At 44.9% G+C, this 21,514-nt stretch overlaps 1 protein-coding gene across 1 annotated transcript; it reads right to left on the reverse strand.

Moving 5' to 3' along the window:
* Positions 1-3,381: 3,381 nt before the first annotated feature.
* Positions 3,382-5,718, reverse strand: LOC135628345 (subtilisin-like protease SBT1.5). Its single transcript, XM_065134966.1, has one exon. The coding sequence runs from the start codon at positions 5,716-5,718 to the stop codon at positions 3,382-3,384; it is 2,337 nt and encodes a 778-aa protein (XP_064991038.1).
* Between the last annotated feature and the right edge of the window lie 15,796 nt (positions 5,719-21,514).

The raw sequence follows: 21,514 nt of genomic DNA on the forward strand, positions 1-21,514 counted from the left end.
GTTTCGCTCATGGTGCATCCAATTCGTAACATAGCAACATTCGGCCCGCTGTGCCACATGGTATTGAATGCATGATTGTGAGTTATCAACCACATGGTGGTCGTCTAGTGTCAAAGTGTCAAACACCTAACACTAAGATATCGTTCACCTATAACTAAGATGTTAGCTACTTGATATCGAGATGTCGATCACTTAGCGTAAGGCGTTGACCACTTCATCATGCCTTTCACTTGTCCCCACATTTCTTGACCTATGGAGTGCAGTGCGATTGGGTCAAAGGGTTGGGTTCTGGCATTTGGAATGTAGTCTATGGTCAACCCAATAGCGAGGTTGAGAATGCTCATGTCTAAGAGAGTCTAAACAGTGAATTTGAGAGCGCAAGATTTGATAGATTTGGATCCTCCTAATTCATTTGAGACCACATGATTTTCTTAAGACAAGTGAAGACCCACCTTTTAGCACCAATATGTTAAGTTGGATTTTGATTATCCGAGCTATGAGCTCATTTTTAACTTTATTAGCACAAACAAGTATAATTCCAATTATGTCGATCCCTATAAAATCATATAAAATCTGGGGTATGAGGTATGGTAATATTCGACCCACTTTGCCATATGATGCTAATCGCATAGTGGTGAGATATTGATCATGTAACAACCATATGGTGCTAAGGTGTTGGTCACCTAGCGCCATGGTGTCAACCATATGATGTCATGGTGTCGACCACATCATCTAACACTTTATCAATTCTCTAATGTGTGGATTATTTAAGAATTATCCACCTTTTTTTCTCATGCTAAATCAGTACTTCAATTGAGAAGTCGAGATATGCTATTATGTCTCGACGAGGTCGAACTCATTACCTCCATGTAGCCTGACCACGGTTCGATTCAAACCAGATCGAAACTCAACTAGCCTGATGATTTGCCAGTTCCAAATCAAATCGGAACTGATGAGTAGTAGTTTGATTCGGATTCCTATGTTAAAAAATCAGAATTATCAATTCTAAAATCGATAGTTCAAGAACTAGAATTAATCGTTCGATGATTTTTTATAAAAGAAAGCGCTTATCACTAAGTTGTTTGCCTAGTTATAGATGGAGTAGTTAGCCCCTCAGACAGCCATATAAATGGCTATATTCATAGGTATTTTAGTCATTTTATAATTTAAAAAATATAAAAACAATAGATTTGCCCCCTCCATTAATCAAATAATAGTTACTTTAGGAGCATTTTAGGTGGAAAAATATCCAAAAACCCTATAAATATCCTTCAAATCTCTCATATATTTCTCACACTTTTGGTTAAACGCTCAGTAACCTTTTAACGGTCGTAAGCTCTTTCCTAGCGATAAAGTTAGAGATATTAAAAAATTAATCATTAACTTATATAACCATTAAAGTGCTAACTATATTAGAGAACATGGTACCTTGGAAACTTTTGTATCTATTAATTAAGTTAGAGTGGGTAGTAAATTTTTAAGGGAGAAAAATTATTAGTACAAAGATTAAAATATATATATATATATATATATATATATATATATATATATATATATATATATATATATATATATATATATATATATATATATATATTATAATCTGAGTTTGGTGTGACGAAGATTGAAAATTGACTCTTAGAACTTTTGCCATCGATAACTATTAGATATTTATAATTTTACATAATGTTATATCTTTTTTTTTATTTTATTACATATTTACACTCATTATGGATGTACATTTATTTTTCAAAATTTAAAAATAAAATTTTAAATTTTAAATTATAATTTTTTTTAAAAAAATTATCGATTCAAATCAGAACCGGAACCAATCGAATCAAAACCAAAATCGACCATTCGGAATCCAAAATTGATCCTTGTTGATTCGATTCTAACTTCAAATTTTGCTAAAGTGAAATCGATGGGTCTGAAATCATGATAAAACCTATCCATGATGCGTCCAACTTTACTACCAATACGATAATAAAACCACATTACCTGAAAGGATTAACCATCATTTTACCACTGTCAATCCACTTTGTCGTTGCATCTTTCGGTTCAAAGGGTGCGACATGTGGGGGGATATTACCGTGTGATTTATCGAGTCTTTTCTAATCCTACGCAATACTTTTCCCCAACCATACCTACCTACCACAGTAACCTCTCTTTGTAACTCGGAATACTAAAATGCCCATATGAAAAGGCTAAGGGTCTCATTCTCCAACTATATGAGAAAATTTTTTTATTCTGTTGAGAAAAATTCTTTCTCCTAATTTGTATAAATAGGAGAGGGAACATGTTAATGTATTGAAGCATTTTTTATTTTTTCAATAAAATTTCTTCATTTCTTCAATAATTGTTCTTATCTTCTATTCTTTTCATAACCCATCTCAAGAGAAGGAAGACAACTCAAGATGGAGTAGCATGGGAGAAGTTTCATCTTTGTTTTCACTTAATCTCTCTTGTTCCGAGCTTACTATGCTCGTGCCATAGCAGTTCCCTTTGACTTGACCATCGAGGGGGGATTGTCAGTCAAACTCCAGTACCATTTCTATATCCATTTTGTAAGCTTGGCGCAAAGGATCCTTTGGTTAAGAATAGACGTGAGCAACATCGTAGAATGTCAAATGAGCTATAAAACCACCTAGTGTTGAAACGGGCTGACCCGCTCAGCCACCATCACTTTTGCCTAATGCTCGGCGGAGTCCAACTCTGTCACCAGATGACTCATTCACTCGTGTTTAGCTCATTATCACCAACAAGAATAGACATGAAGGTGGCATCAATGGGCTGTAAGTAGTCTTTGTGAAAGGCAAACACCGACATACAAATCATTAAGCACGGAGACAACTTGGCAGGAGTGAATGTGAAGCCCAAAATTGCAATAAAAAACGAAGGTGGTGTGTGAACTAATTGGGAGATGCAGCATAAATCCATATCAATGTAATAGTTTGCAGAGACCCCATTGCTTCGAAAATTTTTAGAGCTGCAAAAACTAACAGGGAAGTCATCAGTGAAAGATTATTTTCATGACATTTCACCATGAAATATCATGGTAATCTATTCACTAAATCCCTGATATCGGGAAGTTGATGAATATTTCACCATTTGCTGTACACAATTGTATAGCAATAATTGAGCCAATGATATAACCCATGCATAGATGTAGGTATCTGCATTTCCTTTTTATCATCATAGCGGCGTGTGAAATCAATTTACCACAACACCAGCAGATCTTCTATATTTTTACTTGTGCCACTTACCCGTTGCCCCCGAAACGAAATACCTTTCGAAGTGCAGCATTATAAACAGTAGATCAGGGACGGGGCATGTCCTTCACTACTAGTACTACTACTATTTTGCATCATAACGAAGACTCCATCAGAGTACTACTTCCTCTTCCTTCGTCATGTATCTGCGAAACAACACGACAATGGGACTTCTCACCGCGTGCTTCCCCTCTTCTTCCCGCCACGTCAAGCTTCCACCCTTCCACCAGTGCCGCCTCCCTCGTCCTCCCCTCCCCCTCGCTTCACTCAGCACCACCCTGAACGCTACCGTCTCCCCATCCATGCCGCTGAACCATAGCCGCTCCGGCTCAACCACCGCAGCGTAACCAGCCGGCGCCGCCACCACTGCCCTGTAGCGGCGGCACGGGCCACCACCGTCGACCCTCTTCAACCTCCTGTGGAACACGAGTTCGCCTGTCGATGCAATCTCCTCCGCCGCTGCCACGAAGGCCGGGTAGTTGAACCCCCACACCCCCTTGTCGCCGGAAGGCTCGCAAGGAGCTGCTGCTTTCCCGGTGAGTATGCGGATGGACTTGGCCGTGTAATTTAGCCCGCAGAGGAGCCCTACGTAGTCGTCGTACATCAAGTCGTACACCAGCCCTGGATCCACTGCCCGCTCCGGGCGCAGGTGGCCCGCTCCCGCCGCCGGCGGTCCTCCTTCCCCGGCTTCATCGCCCACCGGCGGTGAAGCCGCCGCGGTCGTCATGAGTGCCGACCGGATCTCCCACGGACCCCACCGCGGGCGAGCGGCGCGCAGGAGCGCCGCCACCCCCGACACGTGCGGGCACGCCATGGAAGTCCCCGACATGACGCTGAACCACGGCCGTCGGATGTCCGCGGCCCATCCCGATGGCCCGATCGCGTCCGTCCATGCGCCCACGATGTTCACCCCTGGCGCCAGTATGTCCGGCTTCAGCACCCAGGGGACCGACGGATTGGGACCCCGGGCGGAGAAGGACGCGACCTCCGGCGCGTCTCCAGGGAGTAGCTCTGTCCCCTCCGACGAGATCACGGCCGTCGGATTCCTGGCTGTTCTGATGTACGCCTCGATGATGGCCGCTCCTCGAGATCCTACGGCGACAGTGGGCACCACATGTGGCTCCGCGAGTATGCCTTCCGGGTCGACGTCCCCGTGGTAGACCACCGTACCGACCGCCCCCGCGCGTTTCAGCGCGGCGCCGGTCTCGATTCTCGCCGCTCGTCGGCCAGATTCCCACAACACGATCCTGCCGTTTATATGCTGGGAGGTGAGGTTCGTGTCGGCGGCGGTGATTCTACCCACGGAGAATAGGTGCACGAGATGACGACGGCGAGGTTCTCGAGGGCGCATGGAGATGGACGTACCACGGACGCACGCGCCGTTGCCGAGTCGGACGACCGCAGGGAAATATCGGTCGATGGTTCCGGCGCCGATGGTGGTGATCCAAGGCGGGGAGTTCGCGACGCTCCCCGGGGAGGGGCCGCCGTTCCCCGCCGACGCCGCGACGAAAACTCCTTGCAGTGAGGCGCGGAAGGTGGCGACCGCGAGCGGATCGAGGTGGTAGAACGGCGCCGGAGAAGACGATCCGATCGAGAGGGAGACGACATCCACGCCATCGGACACCGCCTTCTCGATGGCCGCTACGACATCGGACACCATGCACCCCTCGGCCCAGCACACCTTGTAGACCGCGATTCTCGCCCGGGGCGCCATACCGCGCGCCAAGCCGTGGGCGAAACCCTCGAACCCCGCGCCAGCGACCGACGCCCCGGCGGCGATGGAAGCGACGTGGGTTCCGTGGCCGTCGTGGTCTCTTGCCGAGCGGAGCTCGTCCTGCCCGCCGACGTCGAACGCGGCCGCGTAGCCGGCGGAGAAGGATCGGGCGCCGACCAGCTTGCGGTTGCAGTGGGAACGGTTGAAACCCGGGCCCTCCTCGCACTCCCCGCGCCAGCGGCGTGGAGGCGCGCCGAGGCCGCGATCGGAGAAGCTAGGTCGCTCCGGCCATATGCCGGTGTCGATGAATCCGATGACGGCGGCGGAGCCACGGTGGGACAGGGCGGAGAGGCGGGAGCCGCGAAGGTCGAGGCCGAGGAAGGAGGGGGATCGAGTGGTGTGGGTGCGAAGGAGGGAGTCGGGACTGACGGCGACGACTCCCCGGTGCTCGCCTATGGCTCTCGCCTGGGAAGGAGTGAGGGAGGCGGAGAAGCCGTGCAGGAGAGACTGGTAGTGGTGGAGGAGACGAGAAGAGGTAGAGGGAAGTAGAGAGGAGTACCAATGGCGATCGGAGGGGAAAGGGGAGGGCCTCAAACTGGTATCCACCAGAAACATGAACGTCGTCCTCTTCCCCTCCGTTGCTGCAGCTCGCCACGCAAACAAGAAGAGGGCAAGGAAGAAGAAGAAGCGTAAGAGCGGAGGCGGCATCATTTTGCACCTAAAGGAGTCCTCCATCGTTCAATTTGCTCTCCACGCAGTCTGCGTTCCTATATCTGTTGTCATCTGCACCGCCGCCTGCTTCGGTTTTGGTTTGGGTCAAACTGCCTCTTAATGAGGCCGGTGGGAGTCGAACAGGGCGAGGGCGCATCATTGCCAGGATAGGGGAAGGCAGAGATCAGGGAGCAGCCATGGTTGATGTGGAAAGGTGAGATTAACGGATTAGTGGAAGCTTCACAAGGGTCAAAAGATAAGTGTCAGACAACCCGGTCATTGGCTGGCGAACGCCACCGGTGTATCCTTTCCGAGATCCACACCATCGATCAGCTCGCGTCACGTATCCCGAGACGGGCTTACGTCTGCATGAGCCGTTGCATGCATTTATGTACTACTCTTCACCGCATAGATACGGCCACGTCAAACCCGGAAAATATGTCGCTTTCCTAGAGACGCTGATACTTTCGAGTGGGCAAAGACTTGTTTCCCCGCCTCTATTGTCTTATTCACCTCATCTACATGATTTGTTGGTCGCAATATGAGGTCCATTAAAAATATCATCAGGAAAAAAAAAATCACCACCAGTAAAAGGATATAGTAAGAGTTTCGTTCACGAATCCATGCTTAATTAGTTCAAAAAACAAATAAAAAGAGAGAATTAATTATCCTCTCAGCCAGAGGGTAAAATAAATACCAACTTGTAACGATCGTTTGTTGCACAGACACATTATTGTTCTTCTATCGACAATAATAAATGGTTTTTTATTAATTGGCGTCCAGTTTCGTAGCTACGAGGTTGGTTAGGATTAGAAGACTCAGGGGCCCACTAACATCCCTGGTCATCATGGAAATGATCAAGAACGATCTAATATATAATGGTTTGTCAACTCGATTAGAAGACTCGAAGGGCCCCACTAACATCCGTAGTCATCATGGAAATGATCAAGAACGATCTAATATATGAAGGTTTGTCAACTCGATGAGCTCCACTTCATCCGTAGTCATCACGTGACGGATGGATCTGACATCGTGGATAAACATGTGGTACACTATGTTGTACGCATGTAGCCCGACTCATTTGCATATGGCAATATCTTGATAGAACTATCTAGCTTTGGTATCTAAATAAAATCATTTAAGAAAAAAACAGAAGAAACACAGAGGGAAAAAAAGTTCAACACAAGTCATCATGGCTGACTGAGAATTGGCAAGCAATATACCAGTTCGCGCTTTTAAAGTCGTACTATTTTATAGCATATATATAGACTCATTCGTCAGAAATTGGCAGTCTCTTTGGTAGCAGGGTGTAGCTTTTGGCCCATCCACATTTGGCGATATCTTGATAGCACCATCTGTAGAACAACTCGCGAATAAAGGTCTTCTTGGTCCAATGAGAATGGACAAGCAATTGGCTGATTTTTGGGCAGTAAACGACCAAATGGGTCACATGCTCAAGGAAGAGCATTTTTCCCAGGAAATAATAAAGAACTATAATTTTATTTTCCAGAAAAGAAAACAGATATCATTCGCATCTCTACTTTTTTTTTTCCTGATAAATGCTTTATGGACCCGTATAATCCAATCCATCAATCTCAAGCACCACATTTTTATGATCATCTCCTAGACAAGGGAATTTTTAAATCTTTTTTTTCTTTTTTTATTTGTAAGATATAAAATGCATACGCTTACCTAATCGGCGTTTGCTGCATTCCCACATGCAGCTCATCGTCTGGGCCACCAGTGGGCCCGAGACTAAATTCTTGCCAAGGCAGGCGGGCCTTCCGGCGGGTAAGCCTCAATCGCGTGGGGAATCAATGCTTATCCACCCCGCGTCCGGACCCGTTCCTCACCGCGTGGGTCCCACCGGGCTGACGGACCCGTTTCTCGCTTCCTCGGAGAAAACTGTCTTGGAGGAATAGTATTCTTAATTTCGGGTGGGATCTCCTTCCCTTCTTAACTGCCCTTCGTGACGACCTAAAGCTGGCCGTCCATTTATGTGCGACGGGATGTTTAAAGAGAACCGAGGTTTTGTCCCTAAACACATCACGTGCACCTCATACATTACTGGTTCGAAATGGACTATGCACCGAATTCAAATGTGATTCGATACCATCTCAAATCAAACCAAAAACGTACTCAACTTAATCTAAGTACATAATTTAAATTCAATTTGAATGGATTGGATTAATATAACAACTGAAAAATAATAATAAATTCACTATCATTGCTATTCAGTAATGATAATGATTGGTATTTAGAAAAATTCAAGTCCGACTAATTTTTTGTTGTAATCTGAACCTAATTTGAATATTTTTCTTTCTGTGCATCAAAAAGTTGATCAACGAAAATCTAGTTTTTGCATTATACGCGGCTTGCAGTGAGAGGTTCAAGGAGCCATAGCGATGGGCGGTCCACAATGAAATCCAGCCCAACCTATTCATTTTAGGCTACAGCCCACGTTCATCCCACCAGGTTTCCAAACCATATTGCAAGAACTAGGCAAGCATAAGGCTAATCGCCAGAATAAACCTAGATCTACGTTGAACAACCGTGAAACCGAGATCTGACGACTGATATCGAGTCCAAACGAAATGACGAGGGGGGAGGGGAGGAGGAGAAACGAACCTGGATTGGGCTAAGCAAGATCGAGTCGATGGTGGCCTGGATCGCCATCTGGATGATGGCGGGGTTGGCAACCACGACGAGGTCGGAGGCACAGCCTCGGAAGGAACATGGTGGCATCGAAGGTGAAGCCCCATGGTAGATCGGCAAAACCTGCATCCGGAGGAATCGCAACGGGATCAAAGCGATTCAATCGATCAAGAATCCAAGTTACAGCAGGGGATCGACCGGTTGGGAACGGATAGATTGGAGCAGGGCCTTACCTTCGAGTGGAGGGAGAGCGGCGAAGAGCAAGAATGCGATGGAGTTAGACGGAGGAGGAGGGTTTCCCGCCCTTTATTTATCTGGATAGGGCATGTTTGAGAGAGAGCGGCAGAGAGAAAGACAGTAAGAACTGGTGGCGGTCTGCTTATATAGGCGGGCGATCGAGTGGCAGCTCGAAGTGGAGCGGAAGGATCGGTGGACGGTTAGAGACCGAACTCGAGTCACTAATCGGGTTCGTGCTCGACTAATTACCCATTTGATACATGAGTGACTAGCCATCAATAAGCAACTTAGTTTCGTTGATAAGAATTGGGGGATAGTTCAGATCCTGTTATAGACATCTGAATCGAAGTAAACAATCAACTAACGCTCATCGCTGAACTACCAGGAAAGGCTTAAATCTGGAATTTGCCCAATCAATTTTATGGTTCATGCATGCAATGCATTCGTGTACATGATGTGCTTTGCCCCATCAAATTTACAGTTCATGCCAATTCATGCATGCAATGAATTCATGTACTTGATGGAATGCCAAGTCCACACGCAGCGTAGCATTTAACATTGAAGAGGAAAGCTTTACTGTGGGTCGCTCCAAAACCGTCAAATTCTCTCCCGCGTCTCAGTGTCGTCCGTCGCCCGCGTCTTGATCAAATCAGAAAGAGATGCGAAGTCCGTGCGCCGGACGCCATCGCTTCCTGACGCGAATGCCCGCTTCCCTCCTCCCCATCCTCCGCAGGAGATCCAGACCCAGCCGCGCAGCTGCAGCGATGGTGACGCTGGTGGTGGCGACGACTGTCGATCCGGCCTCCGTCATCATCATGCTGGTCGGATCTAGCATAGGCCAGACGCTTCTATCGATGGCTCACGAACAGCAATATGAGCCGAAAACGCCATGCCCAACGAGTAGTCAGGCACTTTTCTTTCAAGAAATGCAGTCATATAAAAGATTAAAATCACGAGGTTGCAAAAGTTTAAAAAAAAAAAATAAGGTAAAACGATGGAAGGTTTGGGTCACACTTTGAGAGGCCGAATTGAGACTCGTATCAATCAGCTAATCATTGTCCTGGACTGCTTCGAAGAAAGAGAGCATGTTCGTTAGTTGAAACACTTGTTATGCCTCCTGGTCCGATAGGAAGGGAGGGATGTTGTATATACAATGTGCCGATCAGGTGAGATTAAATTCTCAATCCCGACCTGAACCCACGAGGAAGAAGTGTTTTTAAAATCCCCCCAAGCGGCAAGGTAGTAGCTACTTCTTCCTTTATTCAATCGAAAACAAGCAATAAAAAGTGTACGAGTCAGAGTAATACTGGCACATTGGCATTCTCTAATGAATACAATTAAGTAGCACAATGTGTTGGACACCATTTGAAAAGGTAATATCCCCCACCATTGGAGGCAATACACTATTAACAAGTCGAAGGAAAAACGAAGTCCCACCTCGAGAGTATCACAAAATAAAGAAAAAGACCCGAGTCTCAGGTCGAATGGATGTTGACTGAGTTGGATGACTTACATTTCAAACTTGATTATGATAGAATACATAGTTTGCAAGTAATCCATGAGTGGCGTGCTCACCACTAAGCCGTAGTAATATGAACTTTTCATAGACAAGTCCCGAAGAATCTTCAGGTTCATTAGAGACTCCTCAATTGAAAGGGAGGATGCAACCTCCTCCACCCTTGGACTATCCAAATATAGAGCATGGACCTCTATCGACTAGCCAAAAGATCGAGAGAAACTTGTATGAGAAAGGAAAGATATTCTGACCTGATAAAGAAAAGATGGGTGATGGATGACTAATTTGTTGTAGAACTAATGGCCAGACTATGAGGGACTCGAAGACCAACCCGCCTTATAGGGAATCAGGGCAAGGTAGAGAACACTTCTAAGGAGGCCTTGGGGATGAGGCAAAAGGCTTTTGAGGAAGCTCTGGAGGCTCGAATGGAAGAATGTGTTCCATCCTATAGGGGGATGGAGAATTTATAAGAAGGATTCTGACCTCTCTCCACTTATGATCAAGACAATTGTCCCTTCGGAATAATTTATAAGGGACACCGATTGAAAAAAGATCCAAAATCCACCGAAGAAGAGCTCGAAATCCACCATGACAAACAATAGACCCAAGATCCGCCATTGAGGAGGGAGGACTCGAGATCTACCATGGCGGATGGATGACTTAAAATCCACCATGAAAGATGGTAGACTTGAGATCTACTATGATGAAAGGAGGACTTGAGATCTACCAAGACGAATAAAGGACTTGAGATCCCCCATGGTAGATGAAGGGTCTAAGATTTATCATAATGGATGGAAGTACACGAGATTTGCCACGACGGAAGGAAGACTCGAAATATGCCATGATGGATGAAGGACTCAAAACCCACTATGATACGGGCATAAAGCAAATTATGCACAAGGCATGTGAGTTGGGAAAACTCGACCCGTGTGGAAAGAAATCTACTACGGTAGAGGCACAGGGAAATTGTGCTTGAGGTGTGTGAGTCGGAAAAACTCGACTTGCACAAAGAGAAACCTACTACGATAGGGGTGTAGGATGAAATGTGTCTGAGGTGTGTGAGTCCGAAAAACTTAACTCACACGAAGAGAAACCCACTATGGCAGGGGCAAGGCAAAGTGTGCTCGAGGTGTGTGAGTCGAGAAAATCTGATCCATGCAAAGAGATATCCGTTACGACGGGAGCACATGACAAAATATGCTTGAGACATGTGAGTCAGGAAAACCTGACCTGCATAAAAGGAAACTCGCTACGATGGAGGTGTAGGGCGAAATATGCCCGATATGTGTGAGTTAGGAAAACTTAACTCAAGTGAAAAAAAACTTATTATGGTGGAGGTAAAACAAAATGTGCTCGAGGTGTGTAGGTCGAAAAACCTAACCCGTGCAAAGAGATATCCATTACGATTGTGGCATTATGCAAAATGCCTAAGCCATATGAGTCGGAAAAACCCGGGTAGGGACTACCTCCCCTGGACTTGGTATAAAAACCCTCTTAGCACAATGCTAGAGAACTCTCTTTCTAAGAAAAACTTATACTCGCTCTGAAAAATCTCGATCACTAACTTGAACATAAGAAAGACTAGGTCAAAAAATCTCCCTCGACATTAGTCTTAATGCGGGTGGGGATTCAAAATCATTATGTACAGGAGAAACTTGTTATTTTGTTTAGTAATTTGTATGATTTACTTTTAAGATTATTTATTTTCTGTTGTAATTATATCGATAGTAATAACGTAAATAAAAATGTGATAGTAATAATGTAAATGAAAATGTGACATTATAAAGGCTATGGCATCAAGCCTAAGCCATGAGTCTTGTAACTTATTTATATCTTTAAAGACATAAATTTTAATAATTAATATCGATATAATTAATATCGATATAATTAAAGCCTAAGCCACTACTTAGTTATCCTGTAAGTTTTAATAATTAATTATATTAAATTTTTTATACTCTTATACTTAGACAAATAGAGTGTGAGTATGTATAAGCTTATATCGGTGTATATATGAACGACGATCTACGAACATTTCGTATAGAATAATTTTGGACATGTTATATTTTTGATTTTTTTTCGGTTAAATGTTATAGATTTTTATAAGGATGTCAAAAATATGATGTACAGGGAAAATTCTGTCGTCTTATTTGATACACTAGTATATTTTAATTTTAGGATTGTATAGTTTTCATTATATTTATAATAATAATAATAATATTAGAAAGAAACGTGTTAGAGCTAGTCCAAAGGATAATTTTGGCAACACAACAAAGACAATAAAGCGAAAAGATAAAAACGACAATAACACCAGAAGGGACTATTATAAATGTCTTAGGAAAATGTTCCTAGGTCGTAAATCCACTAGTCTTTAACTCCTCTCGCGTTCTACTGTACCTCTTGCAATTGTTGTCGAACCTTGGTCCTCACCACAAATAAGCTTGCTGGCTTCTTTGCCCGCTTGTTCTCGTCACTGGATCTTTTTTTTCCTTCCCAGAAATCAGTAATAGTTTCGAAATTTAGGGTCGCTCGTGCACAACTAAAGCAAATATTGGTAGTGAATAATCATGACGCACGGGACGGGGAGTTCCTCGTCCACAGCAGGAGGCCATGGTGCTAATTAATAGTGGTTTGGCACTAATCTTGTAATTTTCAAGTGCTTGGTTTTGCCCATGTACCAAGTTGGAAATAACTTCTCGAGACATATTTTAGTATCCGAGGAATCTTATTCCGGACAATCACTTTGCATGACACACGAGTCAATTGATCTCACGATGACATCATGCAACATCCGGACAAACTTTTTGGGAAGGCACTAAATTTTCCAATCCACTAAAACTGGACGGGAATGGTATTAAAAGTCAAGCAGCTGCCACGATTTACAAGTAAAACTGGACGGGAATGGTATTAAAAGTCAAGCAGCTGCCACGATTTACAAGTGAAACTGCCATTGCGTTCATATATGAATGGCATTACGTCACGTTGACGAGGAACTGCCAAACTCTATTTAAGTCCCACCATAGGAAGCAACTCTATAAAGTCCCACCAGAGCTTTTCTCCGGCTTGCAGTTCCCATCTCCTCCAGCCTCCGCCGACTGCAGGAGATGTCACAGCCGAATGAGCCACCGACCGACGAGGAACTCAAGGTGGCTGCCATTCTGTGTGACCTCTCCAACGATTCCCGCAGCAACTTATCCCTCCTCGCCGGCATGCCTAGCTGGGGCACCAAGAAGCCCCGCACTCGCCGTCACAAACCGCCTGCTCACTCTCCCTCCCCCTCCCACTCTTTAAGTCAACCATCCGACGGCCGACGAGGGGAGGAGGAGATGACTGCGGCGCCGCGCTCCCCCAGCCCCCTGACTACATGATCACTAACTAGTGACTACATGAGCAGAAACTACATGGCAGTATAAGTTTCTGAATACTTTTAATGAATTCTTGCTCATGTAGCCATTGACGTCGTAATCGTTCTCGTTCTGCTTGTTCGTCTGCTTCTCTCTCCCTGAAAAATCATCGTTGGCACAAACCCAAAGTCATAAGCTAAGCAATCAGTAAAACAAAGTTTCTTTTCAGCTGCTGAAAGAAAAAAACACAGCAAATTCAACTACACATATGTAACATTCCTATCAGTTCAGAAAGCTTGTCTCAACAGTTGGCTCCTTCCCAAGTTTCCCATAGCCAAACTTCTTTCCACGTCTTCACAGTGCAACGTGTAATAATCACATGAATGCCTAATTAAACAAAGATAAAATCTATCCATATGAAAAGAGAAGTAAAAGGAAGAACACCACGATAACATGAAGTCCCACCCGATCACTGACGAAGGTAGATTGTCAGAAAGAAATATACATGTCAAATGAACAACCCAATTGTAAGCATAGTGAATCATAACCTGCCATTATCAAATTTTTATTAGTTGTCTGTGTATAACAAGCTTGATGCTAAATGCACAAATCTATATGACAAAGTGAGAAACGCTTCAAATAACCCAGTTATATTCAATCTCAAGTATCCTGATGGAGTGTCAACAGAAGACTGAAACATTGCTACTAATAACAGAGTAATCAAAAGTAAAAGAGAAAGGAAAACCATAAATGCAGGATCCCACAGTCACATTCTTGAGCCCCACTCACATCGAACCTGTTTGATTGAACACTAAACATCACGATAGTTCAGATCCGGTTATAGACATCTGAATCGAAGTACACAATCAACTAACGCTCATTGCTGAACGACCAGGAAAGGCTTAAATCTGGAATTTGCCCAATCAATTTTACAGTTCATGCATGCAATGCATTCGATGCATGCATGTACCTGCTGGAATGCCAAGTCGACACGCAGCGTAGCGTTTGAACAGCACTAATCATGGCTAAAGCAAATATCAGTAGTGAATAATAATGACGCACGGGGCGGGGAGTTTCTCGTCCACACCGGGAGGCCAAGGTGCTAATTAATAGTGGTTTGGCACTAATCTTGTAATTTCCAAGTGCTTGGTTTTGCCCATGTACCTAGTTGAAGTTCGAGTCATGGAAGGGATGAGTGGTGGCCGGGGCTGCAGCTGAAAAGAAAATATGGATCAACAACGCTCCTACCGGCTTGTTGTACGCCCCATAAAAGATCTGCCACAGTGGTGGAAGTATGACGTCTTTTAGTTTAGTTTGACCAAAGCCCGACACATTGAGAGGGTAGACTGGAATCACATAGGAGCTGTCAAGGATGTATGCTTGGGAAATTAGTCGATTGCTATAACCAAAATGTAGCCATGGTTATATGTCAAGCCGCCTTTGTATCCCAGAGATTAATAGACTGCAATCACATATGATCCGAGAGATAGCTAGCAATCTGAAAGTGTTTTTCTTATCCTGTCCGGGAAGTGTTTGCTCGATGTTGCTTGAATAATATGTTCCAGATGTTTGTGATTCGTAAATGAAAAAAATGTTCTTCATTTAAGCATTAAATTCTGCATAGTTTATCTAACGATAACCGGTTCTTCATTTGCAATACCATTACTGTTTAACTGGTTTTCAACTGTTTGTTGGTTAGCTCCAAGTTTTACAGTTTTTCAACTGCATAGATTAAGCATGATAAGTATTAAGAGTTTTTTTAACTGTTTCTTGGTTTGTTAAGTCTCTTAATTATAATAGAGAATATTCCAATACCAATCACGAGTCGTCATCTAATAGCTATCGTGGAAGCTGACATGGCAAGTAATGCCCTTCCACCCGACTTCGCATCACACAAGCTAGACGAATCGGTGCTACGTTACAAGAATCTAGACGTGCCGACTAGTATAGCAAGGGATGTATGGGTCGGATGTCCGCATGATCGTGTCACGGGAGGTATCGATGATCATTATTAGTCATCGTACTCTCGGATCATCTCTGTCGGTATAAATATTAGTCTCTATGGCACAGGAGACCAATTTGTTACCTATCTTTAGTTACTAACTTAAATATTGAAAAGATCAAATCATATGTTTATTACATAAGATCGTGACATCGACTATAACTAAAGAAGTCGAGAAACCTAAGTGCGGCTCGACTTATTATGCAAGTCGACAAACCAACCACCCCGCGACGTGGCCGTGTGCGTAACAAGTATAAGAAAAAGGACAGGTGACGAGAAGGGTATTAATGTTCGTTGATAACTAAAGTGGAAGTAGAAAGACGGGTGACTGGAGGGAAAGGGCATTCTGGGTTGACGATGCAACTGCAGCCAAACTCAATAAAGGGCTGCCATTCTGTGTGACCTCTCCGACGATTCCCGCAGCAACTTATCCCTCTTCGCCGGCATGCCTAGCTGGGGCACCAAGAAGCCTCGCACATTTTGTCACAAATCGCCTAGCATCTTATCCCTCCTCACTGACAGACTAGCTGGGGCACCAAGAAGGCCCGCACTCGTCATCACAAACCGTCATCTTATAGTTCATGCATGCAATGCATTCGTGTACATGATGTGCTTTGCCCCATCAAATTTATAGTTCATGCCAATTCATGCATGCAATGCATTCATGTACTTCGTTGGAATGCCAAGCCCACACGCAGCGTAGCATTTGAACATGGAAGAGGAAAGCTTTTACTGTGGGTCGCTCCAAAACCGTCCAATTCTCTCCCGCTTCTCATTGTCGTCCGTCGCGCGCGTGTTGATCAAATCAGAAAGAGATGCGAAGTCCGTGCGCCGGACGCCATCGCTTCCTGACGCGAACGCCCGCTTCCCTCCTCCCCATCCTCCGAAGGAGATCCAGAACCAGCCGCGCAGCTGCAGCGATGGTGACGCTGGTGGTGGCGACGACTGTCGATCCGGCCTCCGTGATCATCATGCCGGTCGGTGCTAGCATGATGATCGGACCGAGGTAGGCCCGACGCTTCCATCGACGGCTCACGAACAGCAATCTGAGCCGAAGAGGCCATACCCAATGAGTAGTCAGGCACTTTTTTCTTCAAGAAATGTTGATTCATTCATATAAAAATTAAAATCACGAGGCTACTACAGAAGATAAAAAAAATATGAGATAAAACAATGGGAGGTTTGATCGCACCTTAAGAAGTCGAGCTGAGATTCGTCCTGCCAGCCGACGTTTAACGTGGCCGCGTAGCCGGCGGAGAAGGATAGGGCGGATACTTGCGGTTGCAGTGGGAGCGGTTGAAACCCGGGCCCTCCTCGCACTCCGAGCGCCAGCGGCGTGGAGGCGGGTCGAGAACGCGATCGGAGAAGCTGGGTCGCTCCGGCCATATGCCGGTGTCGATGAATCCGTTGACGGCGGCGGAGCCGCGGTGGGAGAGGGCGGAGAGTTGGGAGCCGGGAAGGTCGAGGTAGAGGAAGGAGGGGGATCGAGTGGTGTGGGGGCGGAGGAGGGAGTCGGGACTGACGGCGACGACAGCCCGGTGGTCGCCGATAGCTCTCGCCTGGGAAGGAGTGAGGGAGGTGGAGAAGCCGTGCAGGAGAGACTGGTAGTGGTGGAGGAGACGAGAAGAGGTAGAGGAAAGAAGAGAGAAGTACCAATGGCGGTCGGAGGGGAAAGGGGAGGGCCTCATCCTGGTATCCACCAGAAACATGAACGTTGTCCTCTTGCCCTCCGTTGCTGCAGCTTGCCACGGAAACAAGAAGAGAACAAGGAAGAAGAAACGGAAGAGCGGAGCCTACATCATTTTGCACCCGAAGAAGTCTTCCATCGTTGAATTTGCTCTACACGCGGTCGACTGCGTTCCTCTGTCTGTTGCCATCAGCACCGGTTGCTTCGCTTTGGTTTAGGTCGAACTATAACTTGAGGCCGATGGGGGTCGAAAAGGGGGAGGCCGCATCATTGCCCGGATAGGGGAATGCAGAGATCAGGGAGCAGCCATACTTGATGTGGGAAGGTAACGGATTAGTGGAAGGTTCACAAGGGTCAAAAAGATTATATCAGACGACCCAGTAATGCGGTGGCATACCCCGCCGGTGCATCCTTTCCGAGATCCACACCATCGATCAGCTCACAGTCACGCATCCCGAGACAGACTACCGTCTGCATGAGCCGGTGCGAGCATTTATGAACTGCTCTTCACCGCAAAATATACGGCCACGTCAAACCCGGTAAATATGTCGCCTTCCTAGATACGCTGATATTTACGGCAGGGCAAATGCATGTTTCCCCGCCTCCATTGTCTTATCCACCTCATCGACATCATTGGATGGTCGCAAAATGAGGTCCATTTAAAATATTCAGGCAAAAAAAATAATAATAATCATCACCGGTATAAGGTAATAGTAAGAGTTTCGTTCACGAATCCATACTTAATTAGAACAAAAACAAATAAAAAGAGAGACTTAATGATCCTCTCATCCCAGTGGGTAAAATAATTACGAACTTGTGAGGATCGTTTGTTGCACAGACACATTATGGTTCTTCTATCGACAGCAATTAATGGTTTTTTTATTACTGGGCGTCCAGTTTCGTTGCTACGATGTTGGTTAGGTTTACAAGACTAGAAGGGGTACACTAATATACCTAGTCATCATGGAAATTATCAAAAACGATCTATTATTTGATGGTTTGTGAACGCTATGAGCTCCCCTGCATTGGCTGAAATGGAAGCGTCCAAATACACGTCAGATAGATCTGACATCTTGGACAACATGTGGTATGCTGTACGCATACAGACGTCAGATGGATCTGACATCGTGGACAACATATGGTATACTATGCTGTACGCATACGGCAATATGGTCGTCCACTGCAAAGAGCCCACTAGGGAAGAGATTTGTTGGGAGTAGTCTGACCATGGGGCGGTGAAGCCGGGTGGAAGAACCGGATTCTCCTAGCTATCGAACTGCTTCCTAGCCGCATCTTCGGATGGCATCAAGGTTCCTACACAATTGATCTGTCGGGAGCATCCCATCCCGACTCTGACTTCTCCGATGAAGAGAGAGGAAGACACTAGAATAATCAAGAGAGTAAGGAGTTTCTTTTTTTTTTTTTTTCTGCTCGCCCCGATTTGGCTTAGGGTTTGACTTTTATACTTGGGCATTAGGTGGAACTAATGATTCTTCGTTAAGACTCATTTCACCTGACGTGACGGAGACATTTAATGCAGACGGCTTGCTTGCATGCACTCCTAGGGACGACGTCTTATCACTAGCGAGATGGTGTCTTTGGTATGACTTTCTTACTTCTTTCGGTTAGGCAGGATACGGTCCCATCATCGTTCATTCGGAATGAAAGATTAGTGAAGCCGAGCCATGTCATCGACCATTAATGCAGAAGGTTTATCTTTTCGACTATGAGATCGATAAGGAATAAGTCTTGGATACTCATTTTGGGAAGCCAGGTGAAGTGACGTGACCTCTTATTGACGATCATAAGAAGTAGGTGTTTCCATACCTTTTGCCTTATGTGTCGCTTATGCGGGGAGGAGCTGGAAGGTGTCAGGATTATCCATGCCACTTGGTATCTAAATAAGATCATTTAAGAAAATATCTTGAGAACTTGCAAATAAAGGTCTTCTTGGTCCAATAAGAATGGACAAGCAATTTTCAGATTTGGGAAGACATGATGAAGGAAGAGCATTATGCCTAGGAAATAATAAAGAAATAAGAATCGCTTTATATTTATGTCAACATCAATGCAGTTACCATGTGACGAGACGAAAAACCACCGATAGAGATGTTGACTAACGTCGCTCTATATCAATGTCGGTGTTGATGTTATTGCTAAGCGACAATTTCATCGCTCAACATCTGCATTGACAGTCTTGGCAATTGCGTCGACAATAACATTGATGCAAATGCAAAACAGCCCCTCCTCGCTTACCATTGCTCTCTTCATCCATAATAACCACCCGCGACCTTAGCGATATCGTCGTCTATCATCATTAATTGAAACATTAAAATTATTTTTTATTTTTTTTTATTTTAAATATTTTAAATTGATAAAATTAACGATGTTACGAGAAATAAATCTAAATATTTTATTTTCATAATTATAGAGATGCTAATATAACTTTTAAAATGTAGAGATTCAAATATTAAAAGTAATTAATTATTATAATAATATTATAATTAGCCCTCTCCTTAGATAAGGAAATTTTTAATTTTTAATTTTTTTTAAGATATAAAATGCATACGCTTACCTAATCGGCGTTTGTGGCATTCCCATATGCAGCTCATCGTCTGGGCCCACCAGTGGGCCAGAGACTAAATTCCCACCAAGGCAGGCGGGTAAGGTCAATCTCGTCGGGAATCAATGCTTATCGACCAGAGGATCCATCGCCGCGTCCGCACCCGTTTCTCACCGCGTGGGTCCCACCGACCTGACGAGGAATAGGGGTAATGTCCGGCAAGCTTTCGGCTTCTTCCTCGGAGAAAGGTGTGCCTTCGAGGAATAGTGTTCTTAATTTCGAGTGGGATCTCCTTCCCTTCTTGAAGGCCCTTCGTGACGAGCTGAAGCTGGCCGTCCATTTATGTGCGACGGGAAGTTATAAAGCGAATCGAGGTTTTATCCCTAAACACGTCACGTGCACCTCATACATTACTGATTCGAAATGGACTATGTACCGAATTCAAATGTGATTCGATACCATCTCAAATCAAACTAAAAAGTTCTCAACTTAATCTAAGTACATACTTTTCTATCCAAATCATTTTAAATTCAATTTGAATGGATTGGATTAATATAACATCTGAAAAAAAATAAATTCACTATCATTGTTATTCAGTAATAATAATGATTGGTATTTAGAAAAATCCAAGTCCGACTAATTTTTTGTTTTAATCTGAACCCAATTTGAATATTTTTCTTTCTGTGCATCATAAAGTTGATCAAAGAATACTTAATCTAGTTTTTGCTTTATACGCGGCTTGCAGCGAGTGGTTCAAAGAGCCATAGCGATGGGCGGAGGATCGACTTAAAACCATATGAAATCCGGCCCAACCTATTCAGTTTAAGTTACAGCCCATGTTCATCCCGCCAGGTTTCCAAACCATATTGCAAGAATTAGGCAAGCATAAGGCTAATCGCAGGAAAAAACCTAGATCTACGTTGAACAACCGTGAAACCGAGATCTGACGACTGATATCGAGTCCAAACGAAACGACGACGGGGGAGGGGAGGAGGAGAAACGAACCTGGATTGGGCTGAGCAAGATCAAGTCGACGGTGGCCTGGATCGCCACCTGGACGATGGCGGGGTTGGCAACCACGACGAGGTCGGAGGCCGTGGCAACGGCCTCGGAAGGAACATGGTGGCATCGGAGGTGAAGCCCGGTAGTAGATCGGGAAAACCTGCATCCGGAGGAATCGCAACGGGATCAAAGCGATTCAATCGATCAAGAATCCAAGATACAGCAGGGGATCGACCGGATGGGAACGGATTCAAGCAGGGCCGTACCTTCGAGCGAAGGGAGAGCAAGAATGCGATGGAGTTTGATGAACGGGGAGGGTTCCCACCCTTTCTTTATCTGGATAGGGCATGTTTTAGATAGAGCGACAGAGAGAAGACACAATGACCTGGTGGCAGTCTGCTTATGTAGGCGGGCGATCAACTCGAAGCGGAGCGAAAGGGTCGGTGGACGGTTAGAGACCGGACTCAAGTCACTATCGGGTTCGTGGACGACTAATTACGGGTTGGGCTGGACCGAACCACTACCCGGTAACGTTTCCGCGCTGATGTATGGGTTGGGTTAGACCGAATCACCACTCGGACAGGTCACCAGGGTGATGCTGCCGCTCTCACCAGCCTGATGCGATGAGGGACGTGTTTCCTCACCATCAAACAGAGCTGTGCATAAGTATTATTATCTGCGACATATATTTATAACATGTATGTAACATATATGTAACATATCATATGCATATATATGATATGTTATATATATGTAACAGATATGTCCTCACAATCATATGTAACAGATCATATGCATATATATATTATGTGACTAT

Source organism: Musa acuminata, chromosome BXJ3-1, assembly GCF_036884655.1.
Source record: "Musa acuminata AAA Group cultivar baxijiao chromosome BXJ3-1, Cavendish_Baxijiao_AAA, whole genome shotgun sequence".
Classification (NCBI taxonomy): Eukaryota; Viridiplantae; Streptophyta; class Magnoliopsida; order Zingiberales; family Musaceae; genus Musa; species Musa acuminata.

Excerpts from the sequence above, each read along its gene's own strand:
- LOC135628345 (XM_065134966.1), bottom strand. The coding sequence starts at position 5,718 with ATGGAGGACTCCTTTAGGTGCAAAATGATGCCGCCTCCGCTCTTACGC.